This window comes from Semicossyphus pulcher, unplaced genomic scaffold (genome assembly GCF_022749685.1).
Source record: "Semicossyphus pulcher isolate SPU_LCO1_2020_fin unplaced genomic scaffold, fSemPul1.0.p SCAF_24, whole genome shotgun sequence".
Taxonomy (NCBI): domain Eukaryota; kingdom Metazoa; phylum Chordata; class Actinopteri; order Labriformes; family Labridae; genus Semicossyphus; species Semicossyphus pulcher.
This window is the reverse complement of record NW_027211698.1, coordinates 4,657,585-4,685,384: the sequence shown is the minus strand read 5'-3', so window position 1 is coordinate 4,685,384 and position 27,800 is coordinate 4,657,585. Positions and strand designations below refer to the sequence as shown.

The following is a 27,800-nucleotide window of genomic DNA, read 5'->3' as shown; positions in this document are numbered from 1 at the left end:
GTAGTTCTGTGAGGTTAAATTACTGTTTTTGTTAATGGAGTCTGGTGGCTTTAAAGAGAGCGATGTAACGGCTGTTTCTGGTTAAAAACAAGGTTTTTACCCCGTGAAAAAAAGGTTTATCTCTGTCGGGATCCTTTCTGTAATGTGTCAGACACTTAAAATAACAATCTGAGCCTGTCAGTGGAAACAACAAGAACTTTTAGTGGATGCACTTTGATCGAGCGCATATTGCCTGAAAGATTAAAATGCAGCCATTACAGCCCCGTACGGCTGCCAGCTGGAGCAATCTACTGGAGCAATTTGGAAACTTTTTGTATTCATTTGGACACAAAAATATATAAAAATAGGGCGCAGGTTTAAACATGGGAATTGCAGAGAAGAGGGAGAAACAGAGGAGAAAGTGAGCCAGAGACACTAAAAGGGGATGAAGTAAACAGCATTTGGATTTCCTCTTCTCTCCGGTCAAGCTGGATTACAATAATCTCATTTCGCCCTCCGAGACATGTAGAGACAGAGAAATATCCAGATAGAGAAAAACATTCTCCCCCTCCTCGTCATGTTGCCATGTGTGACCCGTGCATGCCAAGCACAAGGCTGTTGCCGTTAATTGTGTACGAGCATGTGTGCATGTGTGAACACTGAGAATCCTCATGTCATTTTAGCGTGTGGGCAAAGGAGTGTGTGTTTGTGCGTATAGACAAAGGCTGGCAGTGAGGCTGGTGTGAGGGGAGAGTGGCGACGTTTCAGAGCAGTATGGTGGAGCTGGAAGTGACGGAGAGGCTTTAATTACCATCGAAGTGCAAAGCAAGCAAACTGCTCATATTTTAGAGGAGAGCCAAGAACCCGGATCCCCCCCCCACGGGAGCAGCTCGACGGACTGACTGTTAGGACTCCAAGTTTGGGAGCAGATTGAGGCTTGCGTGCATGTTTTAACACCCTTGAGAGGAGTCTTTTATATTAAAGTGTTTAAGGGTGGAGAAATAAGGAGTTGATTAGTGGACAGTAATGCAGTTTTAAGCCTCACAGTCTCCTCTAAGTTAGGATGGTAACTTAACACGTATGTATGATAAGAAAGACAGCCTGTCAGATGCTTTTTTTCAGACGTGTTTTTGGTTAAAGTCACAAGTTTTTCCTGGAGTTGATGCATGCGCCATCTTTATTACTTTAGAATTATACATCAGATATAAATGATTGATTGCAGCGAGTATTTTGCAACATGTCTGATGTTCTATAATCTAATTTTAAGACCCTAAAATGCCAGAAAGATTTGGTGTTAGCATTCCTGTAAACACAGACTCTCAGCTGACTGCAAACAGCTTGTGACTGTTGCAACTTTGTGCAAAACTTTGGTTAAATAAAGGTGCAAAAATCAACCTACAAAATACACCAAAGCATTCATGCAGCTAGCGTTCCCCGTCATGAATATTATCTGTGTTCTAAAAAATGTGCATTCACATGTTTGTCATAAGGAGCTGCTGCATCCTGGATGCTGCTCTTCTCCATATGATGAAGAAACCCGACAGATTAAGAGCTTAGATCCACACTGTGTATTAAGCATACCATTGGCTAGACAGTGACTCACACCACACGCTGCAGGTCTCATGTGTAGTCCACACTCAGCGTGTGTGAGGCCTCAGGCAGCTGTTTACAGCATGTTTTAAGTCTGAGTGCGATCATTAGGAAACACTAATGACACGTAGCTGCGGTCAGACAGGAATCTGTAACACTGAGGAGCACAGTGAGTGGCACCTAAAAACAAAAACAGAGTATTAATGGCAGCAAGGCAGCGGGCATGGCTCCAGATCTTACAGGATTATATTAAGATGATGGAGATGTGAGTCAGGAGGCGTGCGGCTTCTGTCCGTACACAAACACAGGAACACCTCGGACCATAAACAGGAAGTAAGGACAGAAATGAGAGAGGGATTTATAGAAGGATTTAGGCTCTAAATGACTAATAGGAAAAAAAGGTCTGGAATTGCTCCTGCAGATTGCCTCAACCGGCAGCTGCAAGACGGGGTGTAATGGCCTCAACGTAATTCCTGTGTGCATCAAAGGACATCCAGTAAGTGTCTGACAACATCACAGAAAGGATCCCTGCAGAAAAAGACTTATTTGTGAAGGAGTAGAATGCTTTTCTGAGACCAGAAACAGCTGTTACATCGCTCTCTTCAAAGCCACCAGACTCCATTCACAAAAACCTTAATTTATACTCACAGAACATTGGAGTTGCTTATCTACTGCTGATTGATCCGTTAGTTTGTTTGTGTTATTGTGTGACTTTGCTGTATTAAATGGCTGGTTTGGATGCAACAGAATATTTGTATAACTCATAATAACACACAAAATAAAGAAATAATCAAGGCAGTAATAGACGAGAAACCTGTGACCTGAAAGGTAAAATTACTGTTTTTCTCAATGGAGTCTGGTGGCTTTGAAAGGAGTGTTTTAACGGCTGTTTCTGGTTACAAAAAGCATCTTCCTCTGTAACAAAAATGTCTCTCTCAGCAGAGATCCTGTCTGTAATGTTGTCAGACACTGAGAATAACAATCTGAGCCTGTCAGTGGAAAAAATGAAGCACTTGTAGCGGACGTACTTAAAGTTACAGTGCAGCCATTACAAATCTTTCTCGGCTGCCAGCTGAAGGAATCTACTGGAGAAGTTCCAAATCTTTTCATTCCTATTAGTCATTAAGACTGGAAGCTATGTATAAAGTCTAGGGATTCCCCTTTAATACAACAGGAAGAAAGGAACAAACTGTGGTTGAAAGGAAGGGAAGAAGGAAGGGTCTAAAAGAGGGATATAGTTTGAAGGCCAGGGTTTGGAGAGAGGGTTCAGTTGGCGCTAACGCAGGTTCACTTTAATAGACTTAAACTGACCACAGAGCTTCCAGCGAAGAAAACCAGCCTGTAATTTAACCAAAAACAGCAACTGCACTATAATCAGCTTCTACTACAGCAGAGACGGGAAGAGGAGGAGGAGGATGTGCTGTCAGGCCAGCTGTCAGTTCAGTGTGTCAGGCAGTAAGCTCTGGCTAAAACCCAAACTCTGGAACACAGCCAGACATGTGCAGCTCTCTCCCACTCTACTGTATGTGTGTGTGTGTGTGTGTGTGTGTGTGTGTGTGTGTGTTTGACCTCCAGACTTGAACCCGATAGTCAATACCTGGAGGCAGGCCAGTTTACCAGCCTCTGTATCGGTTGATAATCTCCATTTACAAACTGTTATGGGGGAAAGCGCTACAATACTGAGGATCATTTCAAAATAAAAGCAGCTTTTAAGCATCATAATTAAGAAAACAACATGAGCTTCTGTTACAAATAAGACACAGAGACGTGCACAGACATTTGGGGGGCAGGGCTGCAACAAGAAAAGGGCGAGGGGGCGCTCTGAACTTATATAGCATATTTTTTAGGATTCACACATGACTGAGATTGATAATCCGTCCATCCATTATCTATACCGCTTATTGGTTGCAGGGGGGCTGGAGCCTATCCCAGCTGTCACTGGACGAGAGGCGGGGTTACACCTGGTCTGATCACCAGTCAATCACAGGGACTGTACTTATATAGCCCTTTTCTAGTCTTTGCGGCCACTCAAAGCTGCTTTTACACTACATGTCACATTCACCCATTAACACACACATCCACACACTGATGGCAGAGGCTGCTACCTCAAGTGCCACTGTCAATCAGTTAACACATTCATACAGGGGAGCAATTTAGAACACCAATGAAGCTAACAAGCACGGACTTTGGGAGGAAGCCGGAGTACCAGGAGGGAACCCACGGGGAGAACATGCAGACTCCACACAGAAAGGCCCACTACGTCTGAACCGGGACTCGAACCAGAAACCTTCTAGCTGTGAGGCGACAGCGCTAACCACTGCACCACCGTGCAGCCTGAGGTTAAAATTAACACCAAAAAAAATCTCAAATTCGCCCTGCAGTTCTCCGAAGTACCCCCAGGGGTGCTACTACCCCTGTTTGAGAAACACTGCTTTAACAAGTGTAGTCAAAATACAGACTTCAGTGCATTTAAAAAGTTGTTTTTTAATCAAGAAAAAATACAGAACTTAAATAATTTCAATATAAAATCAAGGAAATGCTTGAAATCACATGATTTGATTCGCTGTAACAGCTGCAAGCCGCTGTGTCAGTCACTAAATGCAGAAACACCTGCGAGCTAGTTCAAGCAGGCGACTCGAGCTGCACTGATTTCACAACTGACAGGCGTCATCCCCCACAAACACGTCCTCCACTCTATTTAAGCTGTAAGATCTCCGCTCTGTCGTTACCACCGCTGCCCTGCACCAGTTCTGCACTCACACTGTCAGCCCCACCACCACCGCAGCATCCACCTGCAGACTCCAGCTGGGGGGCGGGTTAAGATATTATCTGCGAGGAGTGATGAGGTCGGAGCCTAGACGCCAACACACACAACACAAGCTGGGTTCTGCTGCTGCAAGAAACATTTCTAACTATCACAACAACTGCTGCAGAACATATAAAAGAACAACTTCAGGGACCTCATGTGAAATGCATTATTGGAAAAATGGCGGAGAAACAACGCTAACTTAAAAAGCGCCCTGCGTGCTTATAGAGGTGAACGGTGCAGACGCATCAGACATTCAGGCGTCGAGCAGCTTTTCACTGAATCTCTGAAACTCCTCGCTTTGTCCTGAGCCGAGTGAATGAAATCAAACTACAGCGGCTCGGCTGCAAGTGAACCCCTCTACCACCAACACACACACACACACACACACACACAGTCGGACTGGAAGTGGGGCAATGCAGGCCAAACACAAATAGTGATTATGGGGGGCCTAGAAAGAATGTCCCTCCGCCTTCTTGCACCCTTCCCCCCAAACACCCCTTCAACATTTCATTCATCCTTTTTTTCAGGGGCTTAGCCGGGGGGCAAACGGATACATAACCCCACAATCTTCACCTTAAAACTCAATGTTTCACCATTCAGCACTTCACTTCAAATATACGTTGCGATTGGGCAGTTTGATCTCCTTTAAAGCTCAGTTTTCCTCATTCATGCTCATAACTTTTGTGCATATTTAAAGCAGTTATGAGAACAACTCCACGACAAATTAAAGCCGACTGAATCCCACCCTCAAGTGTCTCCAGCTGAATGCCTGTTTGTGTGTCAGAGAGAGAGAATAAGCCCCGGATTTAGAGAGGTGAAAAGATAGTGAAGAGGAGGAGGAGGAGGAGGGAATGAGGCAGTCGGAAAAAGCAGCGCAGAGGTGCTCTTGTCTCAATAGGATGAAATGGAGGACAGGGTTTCTTTACACATGCCTACATATTTAATGTGTTGGCCTGGTGCGAGTTGATACTGTGGGTGTGTTTTCTCTCATGTAGAGGGTCAGGAGCAGCAACACACTTTATAACTACTGTACCATAACCTGCTTTTATAATCCAGCAATAATCATAGGTGTTCTCTGTAAGATCATTCCCCATGTCGTAGTAGTGAAATAACGCATTTATACTTTTGGTGTTACAGTGTTCTAGTGGAAGTTCATCAAAAAGTAGATCCCACCACATCAACCAGTTTTGATTTTACCGTACGAAAAATGACAAGAAAGAGATGTCGTGTTTCCAGTCGTCCAAGTAGTTTTACTCTACTTGCACTCCTCTTGTTCTGCTCCTGTCCAGCTGGGTTGCAAACTGTCAATAAACACCGAAGAAGAGGAGGAAATCCACTTCATGTATTCCTGTTTGAGATAAAGTTAATGGGTCACGTTTTGCTGTGTTTTGGTTGATCTCTACTGCGCAGACTCTGGCTCCAAATGACGTCACCATCGCGAGATGGCAGTGCCGATCACAGGGGCTATTTTAGTGTTAATTCTGTACAATGAGAGCAGATGGAGACGCGTCGTCCATCTATACATTCATTGATCCAGGTCTACACTCCCTCCCATCCACTACGCTCTTCCAGTGAAAGGCGCCTGGTACTCCGAATAGGGCCCTAAGTCGCTAGCTAGACTCCTCTCCTCAGTCGTCCCCCGGTGGTGGAACGAGCTACCAAGATCCGTTCGAGTCCCTTTCACCTTTAAGAAGAAGCTACAGACCCAGCTCTTTCATCCACACCTCTGCACCTAATGATATTGATGCTATTGATGATGATGACGCTTCTTTACACCCTTTGCACTGCCTCTGTGCACTGCCTGTCGGCTGTTTGTTGACACTTACTGACTTTGTTCCCTCCTGTCTCGATCGTTGCTTGTGTTTTTTTAACTCTCAGATGTACGTCGCTTTGGACGAAAGCATCTGCTATATGAAATTGTAACATTATAATTGTAAATATTCACTGTTTTCAGCTTTTCAAATGTGTCTTATTTCAGCAGAAATATGGACACAGGCAGTTTGTTTTGTGCAAGGCTTCTGGTCAATAACTAGCTAACTTACTTTTCACCACAGCAGCTAACACAACAACTCACTGGAAGACTATGACTTCAACAAAAACCGAATATGTTTGAGCTTTCAGAGGTTGCCATCTCAATCAGTTTCAGGATGTCGCACGGACCTGCCATTTCTATTCCTTCTTTTTCTCACAGCATTGTCAAATAAACCGGGAGGGAAGCGATCAAGAGGAAGTGCAGCACAAACAGGTGGAAGTTAGCAGAAAATAGGCCATGACTCAATGTTTTGAGTTTAACCCTCCAAAATAAAAGTTTATCTGGTCAATATTTCTGCTTAAATCAATATGCAAAATGATTTAACTAAAGCATGCAACGTAGCAGCTTCAAACTGACTCAAATCCCTGCAAAACACAGTCTTTATTTAGAGCATGCAGACTGATTGTGTCATCCGTCTCAGCATATCATCCCCTTACAGTCAGGATAAATGAGTCAGTACAGTAGGACTCTTCAGGTTGTGTGCGTGTGTGTATTTGGATTTCATTACCTCTAACACTTCTCTGCAATGTAATTTGTAAAAACTCAATTTATCAAACAAGACGCACTTCAGTGGAGTTGAGGCAGCGGCCCGATTAAGTCATCATAAAGCTGCAGTCCATTACACACACACACACACACACACACACACACACACACACACACACACACACACACACACACACACACACACACACACACACACACACACACACACACACACACACACACACACACTTCCTCCTCCTCCTTTTCTTCAGTCATGTTCCGACAGGTTTTCATTGCTAAACACACATTGTCAGTTCAAAGATGGCTGCAAGCTGTTCTCCGCTGGTTCACGGCCGTCAGAGCTGGTGCCGGGTCAAAGGTCAAAGCCACAGGAAGCAGGAGAGATGTCTGATGTGGACTCAAACACACACACAGACACGAGACCCTGACTGAGGACTGTGCAAACAAAAACAAGCATGACATGGTGAGCAAACACACAGAAACAGACACACATTGCAGTCGTCTAGGAAATAGATAACCCTTATCAGGTTCCACTGATTACTTTCACGATTGTTGTCGCTTGGATTAAATAACAATTACATTTTTTTTTTACCTGGGACCTATTTTAAGTGTCTGACAACATAACAAAATGATCCCTGCAGAGATAGACATTTTTGTTTAAGAGGAAGATGCTTTTCTGAAACCAGAAACATCCCTCCCTTAAACGCCACCAGACTCCATTCACAAAAACAGCAATTTTACCTCACAGAACACAGGAGCTGCGGGTCCATCTCTGCCACAATTGGTCCCTTTGTTGTGTTATTGTGTGTTACAAAAATATTGTGTTGGACCCGAACTTACAATCTAGTCACACAATATCACAAAAAAACTATCCAGTAAAGACAGCAGTCCATTAGCCTCTCCTGTGTTTTGCACAGTAAAATTGCTGTTTTTGTCAATGGAGTCTGGTGGATTTGAAGTGAGCGATGAAACAGCAGTTTCTGGTAGAAATTAAAGGCATATTAAGCTTAAAAATGGTCTATCTCTGTAGGGATCCTTTCTGTAATGTTGTCAGACACTTATGAAAACAATCTGAGCCTGTCAGTGGAAAAAACAAGCATTTAAGTGGACAAACTTTGATCAGGTCAAAGGATTACATTGCAGCCTCTACAGCCTGTTTTGCTGCAGCCAGCTGGAGGAATCTAATTTGATTTCAAAGGGAATTAATGAGATCACAAGCTTTAACCTGTGCGCGAACATTTAAGTATTGCCTATGATACGGCTTTAAAAAGGTGACGATCGAGACTTTCAAAATAAAAGCACCAAAGAGTGATGTCACAGAGACAGACGTCCGGCATGGAGACTGTCAGCTCTCCGTCTGCTGCCCTGGTATGCAGCACATGCACAGGAGCGACTAAGAATGTAGACTTGAAGGCACTAGGTTGGAGAAGGGTGCATGTGTGTGTGTGTGTGTGTGTGTGTGTGTGTGTGTGTGTGTGTGTGTGTGTGTGGTGAGGGTGTGTACGGGTGGGGTTGGGAGTTGCTGTGTTGGTATCAAATGCCAGCAAAGACATGGTCAGTTGCATGTGTGTTTATTTACATGTAAGGAAGGACGGATTTGCCAGTCGCTCTGCAGCTGTGTGTGTGTGTGTGTGTGTGTGTGTGTGTGCACTTGTGTGAGGGAATCTGAGCTCTATTATCTGGCATTATAGTCAGGGTTTACCGAAGCCCCATCTGTCTCATACACACACACACACACACACACACACGAGCACATAAAGGACGGGTCTGGCATACACACACATGCAACATGCAAAACAACAACTGGGTCATAGGGCCAACAGAGGCCTGGTGTGTGTGTATGTTCATGCATGTATGTGTATGTGTGTGTGTTGCCCAGACCTCGGCTTAAACTGACGTGGATCAGGGAAAACAGCATCCAGACAAACATTAGTACTATTGCTTTAATGCATTATGTGAGATGCACTGCAGCATCCCAGATCATTTGTGCACATAACATTTCCTGCTTGACTTCTATTGTTCTGCTGTCTTGCTGTAGATTCAAGTTCCAGCATGCATGTCTCGGTAAAGCCAAGAAGCAGAAAGTGACGTGCCCAGCGATTGTTCGAATCAGAACAATGACTTCAGGCCCGAGTCTGTCACTGGCACCGAGCCCTCATCCACTGAATAGAAGGTGGCATCATCATCATCTCGGCGAAACAACACACTACTGTCCCCCAGTCTGCAGTCTGCACAGCCGTCACAACACACGCAAACGCTCAGAGGCCCAGTTCCCATCCAACGTGCAACAACAATTAACTGAGGTTCTATTATCTGGGTTTGTCAGGCATCCATAAATACATGCATTTGATTGGTCAAAATAAAGACAAAGAGAAGTTCAGTAAAACTTTGCATAAACACTGAAGGCAACACCTGCAAACCAGCACTTACTTAAACTGAAGCTCACCAATAAACATGCATACATGCATGCAAATCCTGTAGTCTAAAAAGGCCAAGGGAGCATTATTTCCTGCAGTCAAACTCTTGCTTTACTAACTCCCTTTGCACTCTTTTCTATCTCTAATTACATTTTCTGATCTTTATTTGAACCTAGCATGATTGTGCACCCTGAGGAAGGTACTAGTAAGCTAATGGCTAATTGCTGCTAGCCTATAAATAGTGTCCCCCAATCTGCAGTCTGCACAGCCGTCACAACACATGCAAACGCTCAGAGGCCCAGTTCCAATCCAACGTGTAACAACAATTAACTGAGATTCCATCATCTGGGTTTGTCGGGCATCCATAAATACATGCATTTGATTGACAAAGGATCTACATTTGTATAGGACCAGTTGGTCGTTCTTCAAGTGTCTGATAATGTAAAAACTCAAGGAAAATGTGACGCATTTGAGTGCACATCTTTTGCACGGTCAGATACAAGAGGAAGAGAAGTTCAGGTGCAACCAGCAGCTGCTAGCAGAATTTGCATAAACACTGAAGTTAATACCTGCATAAAGCACTTCTGAATATCACCAATAAACATGCAAACATGCATGCAAAACCTGTAGTTTAAAAGTGCCAAGTTGTGATTTTAATGGCGGACTATATCTCAGTTGGGAATATTAATTCCTGCAGCTTAATTTTGTCCCTTTGCACACTTTCCATCCATGTCTAATTAATTTTCTGATCGTTATTTGAACCTGGCATGTTCATGCACCTTAACGCAGGTGCTAGTAAGCTAATAGCTCATTTCTGCTAGCTAACATGAGCCTGGAAATAGCTGATTCTGGTTCTGCACAGACACTTTTTCCCCTAAAAGTTTTCTTGTCAGCACAAAAATATGCTGCCTTTTTAAAAACATAAAAGTAGGTCCTCATGTCCCAATCTTTGCCCCGCCCTGCTTTAAGTTAAACCGAAAACACACAGCCTGTGATAGGGCAGAAGGTTGCCAAGTTTTATCCTACTAAATGTCTCAATTGATAGCACAGTGGCACTGAGCCTTCACCTGCATAAAGACCTGCAGGCTCATGAAAATGTATGGAAATTTACACTGGATGTGGTTGAGACATCTGCGGTGTAGCTCACTAAACTACAAAGCATGTCCTCGCAGTCTTGTGGCTTTAGCTCCTCATCCTCCTCCCTTCCTCTCCGTCCACCATTAGGGTAAACTTTAAAGGCAGCCTGTTTAAGCTGCCTCTGGCCATGACCACCTCTCATTACAGCACGGAGAACAAAGAGCAACATGAAATGACAGACACAGAGAGAGCGAAGGGAAGAATCCAGCAGGACGGTGTTTTTACTTGCCCTAAAAGAAACTCTGAGCTGTTGGAAAAACTTGACACGACTCTTTTACACAATGACATCATGCACTGAAAGCAACACTTCTCCTCTATAACAGCCTTAAAGGTCACTGATTCACTTCAAGATGTTTCGGGGGTAGTGGGTCATCTGTGGATGTAACCTGAACTTTACTTGTCCTTAGATCATTGTTGCATGGATCTTTGCATGGTTATTTAGCATAATGGGGAATTCCAGTGGTGTTAAACCTGGGCCCTATTCTTACAAATTGTAGGGTCTATATGACTTATAGGTGCGGACATCTTTGGAATAGATTTAGTAGATCGCTTCAGTCTGCAGCTGCAAAACCAGGCTGCAAAGTCATCTTTACGGCAAATGCACCTGGTCCAAGTATCTGCCACAGACAGGCTCAGATTATTTTTCAAAGTCTCTGACAACATTATGGGCAAGCTTTATTAAGGTTAAAGGCTATTTTTTAAAAGCCACCAGACCTCACTTAAAAAAACACTGATTTTACCTAGCAGACCACCGGAGGTTGCTGGTCTTCTGCTGCCTTGAAAGGTTAGTTTGTTTGTGTTATTGCTTGACTTTGGTGTTATAAAGGTTAGTTTGGTTGCCACTAATTATTTGCATAGCACAAAAAACTAACTGATCAAGGCAGCAGTAGACCAGCAACTTCTGTGTTCTGCAACTTAAAATTACTACTTTTGTCAATGGAGTCTGGTGGCCAGAAACAGCTGTAACGTTTTTCTCTTTAAAGCCACCAGACTCCATTGACAAAAACCTTAATTTTGCCTTGCAGAACACAGGAGTTTCTGGTCTACCATTGCATTACTTATTAGTCATTAAGACCCTAAAATATGTAGAAAATATAGGCCCAGATTTACAAACACAAGAATCATCTATACAGTTTGACATAACCAAATCAACCCTAATATCCAAGGAGGAGAATAACACTCCCAAAGAAATCTGATGCTAATCATTGGACATGGTTTTGTATCTCTGTTAAGAAGAAGTAGGTCATTATCGAAAGGTCAACAATCCTGCACAGAAAGTGATCCTTCCTTCAAAGCCTACATGAACAGCATGTTAAAGAACAAGATCCCATAGGGCACGTTCAGATCCCTTTTTTTCACAGATAAGTTCTTGGGTTACATTTGTGAGTAAGTGTCAAAATATATCCACTAAAACGTTGCGTTTTCTCATGTGAAGTTGACCTTTCACACATGTGGCACACAACAGGAGGTAAACTGTGTCAGGCGGATTCTCACCTCCTGGAAAAACTCTGTGTGGTTTAGGAGAGGGGTGGCGCCTGGGTAGAGAGTGCACGACGACTTTTAATAACAACTATTTACGTGCTGATATCAACATATTTTTAGACAGTCTGTTTAAGGTGGAAATGTTAGCTTACTTTTCTGAATAAAACAAACAGAGGCAGAATGAAGGGTGGATGTTTTTCCGCCTTTAGGCCTGCAGCGTGGGCAGCACCTGAGTCAATGTGACGGCGGTGTAAAATGAGGAAGCCAGAACAATGGCAGAAGGGTTTTTAAAGGCATTGTTCTGTTTTTTTGAAGTGGGGTTGTATGAGGTACTACTTACAGTAGATACAGAAGTAGATAATAGTGCATAGGTATACAGGGCCGTGGCGCAGAGAAAGACATAGTGCAGAGGGAAAGGGCTGTCTAACTAAAGCTGAAATACAGCGTACACTGAAACTGAAATAATAGTTTATATGTAGGACTCTTTAAGTGGATAAAGTACGTGGTACTCATCGTGACCCCGTCTGCTTAGTTTAGCTTCAGTGTAGGAACTCCGGCACTGTCTCTTTAAGGACGTATATTATGTGTGAATCACCAGCAGTTAGCAGCTAATTCAAATAGAAGGAGAAGAAGTTAGCGGCTAACCTACAGCTACTGAGAATGTGAACGGCAAGAACAACCAATGCCTGGACGTCATGTGCAACCATTCCCACACCTGCATGCTCATGGCGCTCCTGTCCGCGCAGGCACACAGAGCTCTCTCCAACAGCGTTTTTCTTGCATCTTGTTAGTAAGAAAAAAAAAAAGTTTTGTTTTTAAGTTTTAGGGGCGTTTTTTTTTACGGTGGCGCTACAACGACCCAAGCGGTTTTTCCATTAGAAGAAACGATGCAAGAAACGATGCAAAAAGCCAAAACAAATGCATCAAACGCAACAGAAAACAAAACACACCTGCTGTAGCAGCGCGATTGCCCTCGTCGGCCACCGTAGTTTTACCCCATCCCATAAAGTAAAGAAATACTTGGGATTGTCTTGTCTTTAATGAAATATATCAGTTTGCAGAGCTCCTTTTATAGAATTAGTTTAATCTAATTTATAAAGGAAAATTAATGTGAAGAAAGAACTGCACTAAGTTGCATCATTCTAAGTTAAAATGTATCGTGCATGAATCGCATCGTAGCCCATGTATCAAGAAGCGTATCAGATGCACACCCCTACCTTCCCCTCTGTCAGTGTCAGTAATTATAATTCACAATAGACGCTGACACTGTTGCATGTCAGCCGTTAGCTTCCAGAGCATGTTGTCTCAAATTACACTCAGGGTGCAATATGCCGCCATTGTTTGGTTCAGTATAAAAATAGCAAAGTGCATAAACTGCAGGCCACCGTACGATTATTTGAAGGGATCTCTGCATAAAAAGAGCTTTTATAAAACAACATACAAGCAAGCGGTAAAGAGTTTAAGCAGCTGCAGGCTGTGCAACCTCATTAACCCTGCTTAATGTGAATGCTCCGCACAATTACCTCCTCTGGTATCAGATTAATCAGACATCATATGGACTTTGAACAAGGAAACAGCTAAATTTAGTTTAATGTGCGTTCCAGCTGGTCTCTGAGGAGTGTATTAGCATGATAAACATGTTGCTCCTGCTCTGTAAAAGCCAATTTGTTAGATTTAAAGTGTTTTGTTGCTGCGATCATCCGATCCGCCCTCAGGGGTCATTAAAGATTCATCCCGTCCACTTCATCTAATCCAGCTGGATCGACTTATTGATCATGTTCTCTTGTTGTCTCTTCATACAGTCCTTTTGTTTTACTAGAAACTATTGTATCAAAGGTACAATTACACATCAACAGCTGCTGCTCAGCCCAGCGCACACAGGTGATTTTAAAGCAGCACAGGACAGATTGCATTGTGGGAGATTAGCCGAGACTTTTCAACTTCTAATCTTGATTTGGCAGAAAGCTGCGCGAGGAGAGGTTGATGCTTTCACCGTCCATCTGTCAGTAGAGCGAACACGATCGCTGCTTCTGCACAGCGACACGAACTAAACACACCTGCAGGCGCCTGCAGAGGGCAAAGAAAACGCGTCACAATCTCTGCAGGTTAGCGTCAACGCCGTTTGTTATTAGTGCTAATCAGAGCAGCAGAGAGAAAGAGACCAACGAACACACACACACACACACACGGCTGAGAGTGGAACTAAGGGGGAGGAGATGTTGACGTTCAAACTCTCAAAAGCTTTTTGTCCCGACTGACAAGAGAGGAAACACGCTGTTAATGGGAGCGACGTGATTAACATGCTGTCAGTGTGCTGCACCGAGCACGCACAAACCTCACGTTAGCATCACTCCGACACACACTCGGGACCTCGGGACAAATGTCTCCACTTTACAGTGAGTTACATAAGCGTGTGATGGACTGTACGGCCTTCAGCAGGAAGAAGCATCTTTGGCAAATCAAAGTAAAGTTCATTCACTCCTGTGTAAACTGCCTCTACATTCCTTTATTTGTTGCACACTGATGATGGGTGCGTTGTGTTTGTGCATGTGCAATAATGTGTGTTATTGTAAGAGTGTTGCCTGACTGAACACCTCCTCCTCCTATATGTATTTACAGCTACAGCAGAGGCCAGAGAGCGACGATTTCTTCAGATATTCAAGGTCCCAAGAGGATGATTCATAAAGCTGCTGCTTCCTGCTCAACCTGAGAGTTCGTCTTTTTACATAGACGCCAAAAATATGTTCTAAGAGGAAGATTTAACTGCTGAAAAATAGTGTTCTTTGATGCTTACACTAAATTACTTTCTATACACAGGTTTCTTACAACATGAACATTGATGACAGCTCGGTCAGCGGCCCTACGCTTCAGAATTTGACGCTGTAAGTACCCCTCAAAGTCCTTTCTGGAAGCGGTTTTCTGTCCTTATTGCTTTGGTGAAGTCTGGTCGCTTCATCAAGAGAAGCTTTCAAACGTCTACCACTACGTCACACGTCCTGTTGATCTCATCGGATGTAGCGTCCTCTTCCTACTTCAAACTTCTCTAAATCAAAAGGACCAAACAGCATTTAAATCTCAGATGACTCTCACTGTAAAGACAACAGTATGAAGAATATTAAAGAGACAACAGCCCTTTTGACATTGCAATCCCGTCACAGCGCCAAAGCGAAGCTCACCAGTAGGCTACCTTTGCCATTTTACATCAGACAAAGCAACCCTGGTGCGATGTACATAAATATTTTCGCTACGTATTTTCAGACACGTGAAGACCCGCTAATAAATGTTTTTTCATCGCCAGTGGTGTATACTCTCATTTCTGCTGCGTCGCCGTCTGACGTCACAAACGCTCCGGAGACAGTGAAGATGTTACGGTGGTTAGGTCTTTATTGTGTCTGTTACTCATTCGACTCGACAAATTTGGAGCGATGTTCGAGCGCTGCTCGGGCGGAATTTGTAGCTGAGATGACGAGGAGTCGCAGAAGTTACCGACGGAGCATAGCATCGCGCCGGAAAGGGGGCGGAGATTAGCGTGACGACACGGGTTTTGTGTTCCCATCAATGCCGATTGGAGACGAGGCGATAATTACCCGGGTCTACTGCAGAGTCATGTGACCCGCGCCTGCCAATTGTAGCCTTTCCCACTAAGCATCAAAGCCAAGTATTGGCAGGTTTTTCTGTGTTACTACCTCCGATGCCAACTCAGAGGTGGAACAACTGAGACGTAACAGAGGTGTAATAATCCCGCCTTGAACTGGCAGAGTATAAGAGGCTACTGTTGGGTGTTTCTAGACTCTTGACTTAATTTTAAAACTCTTCTAGCTACGACTTGTCTGGGGCTTGACTTCAGTGGTCTTGACTGCAGCCTGGCTTCAAAGCAATGTCAAGAAAAGATCCACAAACCTGACCGCAACTAAGTTTTTAAAATGCATCAATATTTGCAGGCATTGTTGCAGTATTATATCGGGGCGTATAACAGAGGATAATTTCAATTCTTAGCTCTCAGTGACCCTCCTTAACCCTGCAGGAAAATCTTTACAGTTTAAGACCCTCGCACATAAGAGTTAATTCCATCATCAGGGTTATAATAAACATTACAGGCTGCAAGGAAGACTTTTTTATAGCTGGATGGAAGCAAACTGGACAAACACGAAGCGCTGTGGCATCACACGCTGCCCAGGTGTTCAAATATAGCCAAACACTGCACACACACACACTGGAAAGCACCTGCATGGTTCTCATCTCATATCTCTCTCTGTAGAACTTATTCACACACAATAAACAAACTGACACACACACCCTGATACACCCTCTCTCTCTCACCTGTCATCATCTTCAGCTGCAGCCACAGTCTGGTGATATCGTGGCAGAGTTGAGACACTCGGTTCAGACTCAGAGCCATCGTGTTGCCGGTTCATGTATGCCTCGCTGACACACATGTAAACACACACACACACTTTAAAACACTCTCACACACATCCTGTCAGAGCACATCGCGGTGGAAGTTCAGGCGGTCCATTCTGCACAGGCGAGGAGTTCAGCCGCTTACTGAGCTGTCACTGCTGCACGGAGCGGCTCTCACACTCACACAGAAACACACACACACACACACACACACACCTCCCCCCGTCCTTGTCTGTGCCAGCCAGGGAGGCGGAGCTTCAGAGACCCGCCCCCCAGGTTCACATTTCACTGTTTTCACTGACACAGGAGACGGAGGTCTCTGAAAACAATAAAGCAGAACATTTTTCTGCAGTTTAAATAGAAAATCAGATTGTTATATTAACTGTTAAAGGACTCGCCGTATCCAGTGTGGTTTTATTACATTAAGTAGAAAGATGAGTTGATTTCTGCTTTATTAAATTTCCTTGTTTTGAACATGAAGCAGTTTGAAATATCGCTGCGACTTAATGATCTCTTCATCGATGTTAATCAGCTTTATATGATGGATGTTCCTGTTTTAAACAGGACAAACAGAAGAGTTATAGTGAGGATGCATGAGGGGTTATTCAGTACAAAAAAAGGCTCATATGCCGGTGCCAACCTTAAAGCCTCTTTGGTGCAAATTAAGTTTCAGATTCTGCTTTGATCTGCTAAATGATGATGTGTTGTCTTGTTTTCTGGAAGAGCGAGTGCCGGGGCTACGAAACGAGTTCAGTAAACCCGGGGTCTCTCTTCCTGATCTGGCTTCACTTAACCTGACAGAAGGGGTCGCGCTAAACGGTCACACGATGCTGGTTATCAGCTCGATACGGGTTTCTATGAGCGCGCTCACATTAAAGGGCCGTTGTTTGGAGCAAACGACCGATCCAAACAAGTCTGCCGTCAGCTGATTGGCTTATTTTACAAACTCAGAGCAAACTAGGATTTTATGAAAGCAGGAAGGACAAACAGCTAAAAAAAAGCAGATCTAATAGTAGCTATCACTGCTCCATCATTAGAGCACCATAAATAATAACACTAGTGTAGCCTATTACATTAGATTAATACGCACTCATGGAGCAAATAAAAAATAAACAGCCATAAAACAACAATTTAAAGCAGTACGAATGCTTACTTTTATATCTTATGAGTACAAAAGATCTTCAGGCTTCAGTGTTTTATCAGCCTCTGTTGTGGATTTATCAGTAAAGCACAATAAATACACTTCATAAAATCTCTCTCACCATCTGCTCACAGAGCTCCTGAATCAAGAGACCTGATTGGTCAGCAGGAGCTGATGAGTTCAGGTTGATCTCTTATCTCGTAACATAACCTGCTCCGGAGCGGGTTGGGTGTTCAGCATAAGTTACCAGGGTAGATCACCATAGTGAACCAGCTTCGTAGTACCTAAGTTAACCCTGAAGGTATCTTGATAACTATTTTTAGAAGCATCATTTTTCAGGTTAAGCCATGTGTTAAGTTTTTATTTGCTCCGGGCTGGTGATAGTTTTAGCGATGGTGAACACACTCTAGTTTCCTCATGTCTCTTTATTTTTAATACTCAAAGAAATTAAAGGAACTCATATAATCTAAATGTTTCTATTACACAATGGTTTGGCCAAAGTTACAAAGTGCATGCATGTATTTGTTCAGTGTAAGACAGGAGACATCCAGCTTCATAATCCAGAACATCATCCAACTTAGAAGTAGAATTTATCTCATTGAACTCTCAGTTATCTTCATGATTAAATATGCATCTATTAAAAAGCAGCTTTTTTATTACATTTAAGGCGAATTATTCTATCAACCTAATTTTTTATTTCATCATTTCAGTATTTCTTCTGTTCCTGAAGGCTGAACATTGTTTTAGAGACAGTGAAACTCACTCCACATTTACTTTGACTGTATCTCTGTGTCTATGTGTTATATGTTTTAATCTTAACTTCCCCTCCAGGACTTTAAAGATGGAGATTTAAATGTGAAGTGGATATTACAAACATTGACATAACAATAAATCTACTTTTAGAGACATTAAGGTGTTACCCAGGCTAATTACGTCCATTTGTCTGTTGCAAACCAGCACTTGAACGCATCACGCTGGCAGAGTGGTACACTTAAACCTGGGCTCAAATTAGGCGGATATAAAGTAAACATTATTTATGTGTGTACAAAGCTCAACCACAAGACTCAATGTGCCAGAGGGAACTGAGGCTTTGCTTTTCACACACTCTTTCTCTCTCTCTCTCACACACACACACACACACACACACACTGCCAGTGAGGACAGCAGGGGGACCCAGCGTGCCGCACAGAGGCTGTGAGAAGCTGGACTTGTGAAAAGACCCTCAGGAGCTCAATTCATAAAACGCGGCCCTGCTGTTATTCTGTTGCCTCTGTTTCTTCAACATGTTGCCCTTTTCCCTGCACATAAAGAAGACAGTAACTCCTCACATCACAGCCAATTAAAAGCAGGGAAACAGGGATTAAGTCCACAATAACGCTCAGAAATTGCGCCTTCTGTTCTGCAAACATTTGTCGATACAATTTCAATCAACATCCTCGTGTTCCTGGTTTGAGTCTCAAACTTTGACACACTAGGAGTGGTTGGTGCTGTTTGTCTTTTACAGAACATCCCGACTGAACGAGTCAGCAGACAAAAGGTCAGCTCAGTTCACCTTGTTTCACTGCCGTCAGAAGATCCTGTAAATCAGGTACTTTTATTTTGGAAATTTCGACTCATTCAGGTCAAGAGATGTTTAACTTTTCGGGGGGTTCATTAAAGCACTTTCTCTCCTGTGTCTAAGCTCCAACTCAAACAGCTTTATTAATGGGCATGATGCTACCAAAAGAGCGTACTCTCAAAGCCTGGAAGACACCATCTCCAGCATTCTTCAGAGGGAGAGTTCGTGTAACCAAAACTGTCAGCATCAAAGGTTAAAATCTGGACGTTAAAATCTTTTTGTTTCGCCTCCATGTTGTCTTTTTCCTCAAATTCTTGATGAGATTTTGTGTCCTTGACTCAATGTAAAGATGAACCTGTCTTAGTAACTTGTATCCCTCAGAAAGTGTTTTTTTTTGCCTCTGACAGAATCCTAAAACAGCTGTAACATCGCTACATCCGCAGCCACCAGACTCCACTGACAAAATCAGCAATTTAACCTGGCAGAACAAAGGAGCTGCTGTTCTTCTGCTGCCTTAAAAGGTAAGTTTGTTGTGTTATCTTGTGACTTTTTGGATCAAAAACTTGCACATAACAACACACTAACAAACAAACTAATCAAAGCAGCAGTAGGCCTGCAGCTACTGTGTGCTGAAAGGCAAAATTCATGTTTTTCTGGTCCAGAAACAGCTCTTTTTAAATCCACCAAACTCCATTAACAAAAGTAGTAATTTTACCTTGCAGAACACAGGAGTAGCTGGTCTTCTGCCTCCATAAAGGGTTAGTTTGTTTATGTTATTGTCTGACTTTTTGATTTAAAAAGTTAATCTGTATGCAAGACAATATTTGTATAACACAAAAAACTAACTGATCAATGCAGCAGTAACTCCTGAGTTCTGCACGGCAAAATTAATGTTTTTCTAAATGGAGTCTGGTGTGCAGAAACAGCTGTGACATCGCTCTCTTTAAAGCCACCAGACTCCATTCAAAAAAGTAGTAATTTCACTTTACAGAACAGGAGTTGCTGCTCCAACTTAATTACTTAATTAGTAGAACTGTGCATTTAAAATAGAGTAACATGAAGCAGTTTACTATAAATACATGAAGACTTCAGATGAAGCAGAATCATCCTCAGACCTCTGCTGTAACACTGCTGACCTGCACAAAGGAGATAATCCATGATCACATGTACGTGCACATGCAGGGAAACCCCTTACTCAACCTGTCTGATAGAAATCCCATCAGGCCATATTTACAGTCTCGACAAAAAGCATGTGTAAACCCAAACCAATCAACAACTACATGCAGTAAAATATGGACTAAAATATGGTAATGTCATTTGGTAATGGAGGTAGAAGGGCTGAGATTAGGCACACTGAGATTAAAAACAATGTGTGTGTGAGATTAAGAGCTGCATCGAGGTTCAATTTAAGATCTCTCAGTCTAGTCTGAGAAAAGATTATCAAGGAGCCGACGGGCGTGCATGCTGCAGGACAGGAAAGAGCAGAGGGTTTATAATGGTTCACTTCCTGTCTCTGCTGCAACAACTCCAGCAGCTTCACCCTTCCAGCGATTACACCTCCTTTAGGCTTTTATTCGGACACAGACAAAGCCTCCAACATCACCTTTGAGTTAAATATACTCAACGACAAGTAAGTGTTTACATGGGATGCAGAGCAGACTTCAGTGTGCGCATACGGGATGTAAAGTAGACCTGTTTGTGTGTGAGGGATGTGGCGCAGACTGCAGCTAGAATAACTCCCAGCTGGATTATTTATTGAGACTTTCCCCCCCTTCGTCTGCGTCGGCAGAGACGAAACACTATCGCCTCCTTCCGCTCGGAGATCAAACACTATTGGTCGGCTGGAGCGTAAACAGGAAGAGGACAATCGAGAATGACTCACAGGCCGAAACGAGCAGTGGAGGAGAAGTGTGAACAAGTGGGCAGCTTGTGTTTCCTCCGACAAAGTTGGCTGCAGGTTACCTGTTGGCTTTTGCTTCACCTTTAAAGAGTGTTCCCTCCAGTGCCTGTTTAAATGACTGTAGATAAAGATGAACGTGTGATTCTGATATATCTGAGAAAGGCCTGAGAGAGTAAATACAAGCTGCTGGGAATCCAGTGCGTCGCTAAACAGCACTGCACTGACTTTCACCTCATCCATATGAACAGCCTGTCTGCACACCTGTGAGCCGCTCTTCCACGCAAAAGATCATGGGTGATTTGTGAGTATTAAAAGGTAGCAAAGGTCACACTGCCGGCGAGCTTGACAAAGCCTGATCCTTCAGTGAATACCACATTCAGCAGAACCCAAAGCTTTATTGATTCACCTTGTTTTAAGCACCCAGAGTCCAATCAACTGCTCCTGTGTGATGATAGCACCTGGCAGAAACTTCCAGAAGTGATCAAAGGTTCAAGACCACCTGTGTTTTCTTTGCTTCCTTGTTGTGTTGTTTGGTAAGTAGCAGTGTTTCTTTGTTGGTGTTTTTTAGCTTGGATGTTAAAGTTGAACTCCCCTGCTAATATCACAGTAAGTCAACACTGTGCTCTGCAGTGTTACAGGTGTTAATTAGCGATCTGTGCTCACAGTAAAGAGGGAGTTTCTGCACAGGTAGAGCTAAACTGGGGTTTTATTCATGAATGCAGAGTTAGGTAGGTTTGTGATAATGATAATGTCATGAGATTTTTGTTTCTTGTAAATTGGTTTGGATGATTCAGTGGCGAGTAAACTTCTGAGTTGTTCAGAGGAAATCTTTTTGCAGTAACTTTGTTTTGAATCTTTGGTAGCTGGAGTGTTGGTAAAGTGGAGTGTTGTTAAACGCTTCTTTGCTGACCAGAGGTGTTAAAGTAACCAAAACCTGTGCTTGAGTCGAGGTATCAAGTGGAGGTCAATGTCGACATTACAACGACTTCTTGAGGATTATAAAGACCCTGAAAACCACACTTTGATTTTAAAAGAGAAGAAGAGAACAGCATCATATATAATGAATGTTGAACAGCTTTAACTTTTTATTCTCCTTGAAAAGTTGTTTCCCTCGAGCTGTTGATACCTATGTTTAATCGACCTAAAGTGAAGGCTGCAGTTTTAATCTGTGCCGACCGATACGTCTACTTTTGCAGGCAACAATCAGCTTGAACTTAAAACCCATCTTGGTGGCTCTGCTCTCCAAAGGTTAAGAGTTCCTGGACCTCAGCAAGAAAGGTTCAACCTGTCCTCAACTTATCTGTTTGACATCTTTTAGTTTTACTTTGAAAACAGTTCTACCTTTTTACACCAACACCAGTAAATCACTTACATTTCATCATTAAAATGATTCAATAGCAAAAAAAAATGCACTTAGTTACTTTTGTCCTTGAGGTAACGACAATCCATTAATGCTCAGTTACAAATAAAGTTATTATATTGTGCAGCTCCAAAGGCAAAATCATAATGATAATAACTTTATTTGTACACACAATAAGACAACAGCACTGCAACAGTAAATTAAATGATGGGTCATATAGGAAGTACACACTTTATTTAGAGACACAAATTAAGAGCAGATCAAAACTATGAATACAGGTTTAAAGTAAGAGTAAAGGGTAGAGCTGCAGGAAATACAATATACTACTTACTACATGCTGAGGATCTAAGCCTACCAATCCAAACCACCTGTTGACTTCAGTAGTTTATAGTCAGGTCTATGAAAGAGCAGTGTATCAGGGAAATAAAGCAATTATGATCTTGTGATCAAACTGTAAACAGCTGACACCAGTCAATAAAACACGACTACCTTCATACTCATGCTTCAAACATGTGACAGAACTGCCACAAGGCCTGTGTTCTTAGGCAACCCCCTTCTAAGTTTCGGTCGACAGAGTGCAAAAACTTTATTGACAGTCAGTCTTGAAACCCAAATGTTGTAGTAAAACAACACAGCCAGGGTGCTCTGATTACATAACAGACACAGAAACAGCTGATAGCTGTGTGTCTAAGGCGCAGACTACAATTAAGATCAAATCTGGCACAGCCCTCCAATTAGGTTGGCTGAGAAGTTTGATGGACAATATCTGTAGGAGACTTATCCAATTCTATTTTATTCATAAAGCAAATTTAAAAGCAACAGGTGACAAAAGTTAAAATATCAGATACAAGCAGGAAATAGGCGTTGGTGTATTAAGTAGTAATCGTAATAGGTGTTTTAAGACAGGCAGTGTAGGGGGCATCCTTAAGATGCAGAGGCAACACATTCCCGAACTGCAAAAGAGCATTTCTACACCATAATATAATGAACTTTTTATTATATGACGACAGCTGTGCTACCAAAATATGAAGGACAGAAGAAACTAATCCCACGTCTCTCCCTTAGTTTCTAACTCTAATCTAGGAAACATGGCTGCCGTTAAATGCTTGTCGACTGGACATGTTCTTACTTCTAAGCCGGTTACCCTCCTACAACTGAAACAGTTAGGAGCCAAATTGCAGAATCATCTTTGCAGATTGTGACCTGATTAATCAAGAGCAGAGACTGTCTCAAAGAATTAGACGTAGCCACTGTGACGGTCCATTTGACGACAAGCTCAAGTTCATCATTTTGGCGGTCGCCATCTTGGATTTTTTGGAGCTTGAAGAGGCCATATTTGGAGAAGAATTTGGATGCACATTACTAGAACTGCAATTAATTTATAATAAATTCCGATCACGATTAAATAAACATGGCTGACAGTGAAACTGACGTTTAAAATGCTCCGCCCATACAAAACTAACAGCCCCTCCCCCAGGGGGCGATGGAGAGGATTGAGCTTCACTTTTAGGGGAGCTGGCATGTCATGTGATGAGCGCCTACCTCGCAACGGCAGTTTAGAGTGAAAGAGGAAACAACAGAGACAGATGTCTGGAACGGAAGAAGAAGAGCTGATCGCCTGAAACGGCTCGTCATCGCTTGTTTGGAGGTAAAGAACCTGATTTTAAGTCTTAGCTTGATGCTAAATGTGTACATGAGCCTGAATGTGGCACAAAATGGAACTGAAAGCATTGCTATACAATTTAACTTCTTTTTGCCCCCTGGTGGCCACTGGAGAGAATGCAGGTTCACATAAGCTTCACTTTTTACACCCAGAGGCTACAGCCGCCTCTTTTGGAGTCTACAAGCAAGATTAGAGTCTGATCCTTTAATTGTTGGAACCCATTGCATTCTGGGTACATCAGCCTCACTGGAGTCAGATATAACTCTGGAACCTCTTTACGCACAGCATTGAAAAAACACTACTTAAACTAGACTGAAAATACTTAAGAAATGGGGAATAAGAAGAGGAGTGTGAGCGGGAAGGGTCAGAGTCAGTCACACCAACAACTCAGCTGATGATTGGGGATTTTAAGTACAGAAGGTCACAAGATGTCAAACAAACAACCTGTTAAAATGATGGGATCACGAGAATCATTAAGAGTGAAAGAGGAAGTTTTGAGAAGAGGGAGGAAGACAGCGTGTGTCACGATGGATCATCTTTGAGGGAAACGCCACAGGAAGTCACAAAGAAGACGTATGACCAGCACATAAAATATGACATATGAGTGGTGCTGGGACATTAACGACATCAAGCACACATAACTCTGCAGCATTTTCGAAGCTGCAAAAGAAAGGAGGAAAATTAGATCCAAGAGCAGACACAGCCGGTCTAGAATAGCTCTTACTAAAAATACACACATGGTCTCTAAAAACAGACCAAAGCCTGCAGGAACACGACCAGAATAGACCTCAAACATCTCTGACAGGCACCGAGATCTGAAAAACCAGCGCTGCACGGCGGATTCAGACACATGGGAGTGTGCGTGATCAATGCAAACAGTCTATTACTAATGCAGACACACACCTCCTTTTGCTGCCACACAGGCACACAGGCTGTCAGGTAATTATGCCACCTTTTATTGAACCACCCTGAGTAAACAAGGATGTAGCAGTTTACAGAGGCAGTTCTACAGAGGCAGAAATGATGGCGGCTGTGCAGCTTTATATTTTACATTTACCGGACAAGTAACAAAGTACAAATGTGTCTGCACCTGACCAGCAAAGCTCAAAGATCATGTGCACCAAGCAGCATGTTTTATTAAGCTACAGCAGCCTTTACGTGCCCTTTTAAAGGGTGCAAAGTTCAAACTAAACCATACGTCGAAACTGGTTATTTTGATACTTGAGCTGTGTTTAAGTCTCTAGCGCCCTATGCTCCTGAATACTTTGCTACACAACAGTGGAGATGCTAACGGCTAACCTGTCAAGGGAATGCAGATGAAGATTAGCTTTAGGCTAACTCTGGAACAACACATCTAATGGTAACATTTCACACAATGGTTTCATTTTAATTTTTTTTTTTACATAATAATAATAAAAGTAGGTCATGTTAATCAACAAACAACAAGAAGGTATGTAAACTTGGAAAAGCACGACAGACAACAGTGAGTTTGAGAAGTGAAACTGGCTAACTGTTACACATTAGTAACCTTTGCTGTCAAATAGAAAGTTATCTAACCCCTTAAACATGTTTGTTTATAAATTAGTGTCTAATGTCAAGTTAGCTCACCAGCCTAGCTGTATGATATAGTGGAATGCTAAGCTGGCATTAGTTTGAGGTGAACCTTATTTAAGGTCAACTTTGCTCCTCCACGTTTCCCAAAGTGTCCCACCTTTCAAAATAAATAGCCAAGCCAACCACGACCTTACAGCTACAAGTGGACCATTTAACTTGCGGTTAATGCCAACATAGGAACTAAACTAGGCCACATTTGAACTTGAACCATTCTTGCTTTTTAACCTTGCGTCTTGCGTACACAATCGGCTGCGTCATGAGTGGAATAGTTCACATACTTGTCTTTGCACTACGCGTGTCACTGGAGGATACCTCTAGAGGGCGCACCAGAGAGCTCAGGCTGGACGCAACTACCGTATGTGCGGGATGTAAACAACAGACATGGCTCGACCTCCACTCGAGGAGGTTACTGTGATGTCCGCTCCGTCTCTCCAACATGTTCCTCCGTGCGCGGACGTAACGGTCCCGGTCTTGTTTCCATTTAGTTTTGCAGGTTTCCACGTCGACTTCTAAAACAGAACTTAACTGTCTGCAGCTGTTTGACAGGCGTGTTTGTCGCTGTGCGGTGGCAACGACACATCGTACAGATGTGGATCATTGTGGACTTGGTCTATCAGCGTCTTCAGAACTTTCCGCCATTGTTGTCCCTGCTGCTGTGTCGACCCTGTCACATCCCCATCCCAAAGCAAGTATATCTCCGGCTTAAGGCCGAAAAACTTTGCACGACACAGCTCGAAATCAAACACCATCTGCTTTAGGAAAACCTAAAGATCCATTATTACCCTAACAAAAAAGGACAGAAGCTGTATAGTAGATTTAGCAACCTAGCCACACTGTCTGTTGTCCCACCATTGCCTTTAAAACACGTGAACTCCAAACTCAACTTTGATAACAATCACGTCCTTGTGATGCAAGTTTGTCTGTTAGCACAAGTTTAATGAATGCTTTCATTTATGAGAGAGGAGCTTTCAGGACATCAGAGAGGGTCTGATGAAGGAAACACGCGGGAACTGATGCTGAAAGATTCTGGTTTGAGGGATGACGCAGGTAGTTACGCCGGACTTTTCATAAGAGTTATTATGTCATATAAACACATCTACAGACCTACATTCAGTCTCTCTCTGTGCAGCCTGAATTTATTACTAATAACTGTCTATAAATCTCCTAACCTGGAGATGGGACGTTCAGGTTCACTGCTCCCTCTGCTTGGAATCAGCTGCAAAGTAATTTGAATGTGCAGGACCTGGTTTCACAATCTTTTTTGTAGATGTTTCATCCTATAAATCGGTTGTTAAATGTGTTTAATGTCTGAAGCGGTGTAATTACGCTGCTGCCCGTCCTATAAGTGACACTGAATAAGTCAACTACCACAACACCGGATGGGATCGGCAGTTATGCAACACTAAAATATGATGTTCGCAAATAGTTGGATCCTTTTCAGACAGGAATTTGAAGTCTAATCTTCACGATCGGGACTCTGCCTTTCAGACAGACTGTGTTAAATAATATTATTGCATGTGATCATCATGTGGAAAACAAGCACAAATACTAGAAGAAGCTGCAGATTATGCACATAACTCACAATGATACTATTCTATGATCTGCTGCAGCTTTAAATGCTGCAAATATGAACAGAGAAGAGCTCATATTCGGTGTTTAACGAGTCATAAGCATTCAAGTTTTCTGCCACTTGAGTTAAGCCATTTTAAAACAGACTTGTAAAGACTAAAATCTGCCTTAAAGAAACAGTTTTCTTTCCTAACAGAGACTCAACATGAGCCTTTAAAAGCGACCAAAGTTAAAACATCCCTTTAAAAACTCACTCTGCAGCTGCTGGCAGCACTGGCTGTATCTGTAGTAGCTCTCCATCTCCTCCAGCGAGATGCACACAAAACTCCCTCCGTCATATTCCTCTTCTCCTGCGCGTTCCTTCATCCCGTCCCTCTGTCTGCTCTCCTCTTCCTCCCTCACCGTCTCCTTTATCTCCACAGGTAGAGAGAAAGTATCCTCCGCCTCATCCTGATCTCCTCATTTCCTAAACCCTCCCTCTGTTTGTCTTGCTCGTGCACACACACACACCTGTCAAAGTTAGTAGAGTAATCACACCACTCCTCTTTCCTCTGCTCCTCCCTCCTTCTGTGGAAGTCTGTGTACGTATACATCACTGAGAAAGAGACTAATAATGATAAGTTGGTTCCCATGAAATAGCC

The 27,800-nt window shown here is 42.9% G+C and overlaps 1 protein-coding gene across 1 annotated transcript in view; it reads right to left on the bottom strand.

The window, feature by feature from the left end:
• mcf2la (mcf.2 cell line derived transforming sequence-like a) overlaps window positions 1-27,568 on the bottom strand; it is a 56,108-nt gene extending 28,540 nt beyond the window's left edge. The window contains exon 1 of the mRNA XM_069675270.1: window positions 27,414-27,568. Within this exon, the coding sequence (XP_069531371.1) occupies window positions 27,414-27,525 (112 nt within the window). The 5' untranslated portion in view covers window positions 27,526-27,568. The remainder of the gene's footprint in view (window positions 1-27,413) is intronic.
• Window positions 27,569-27,800: the final 232 nt, after the last annotated feature.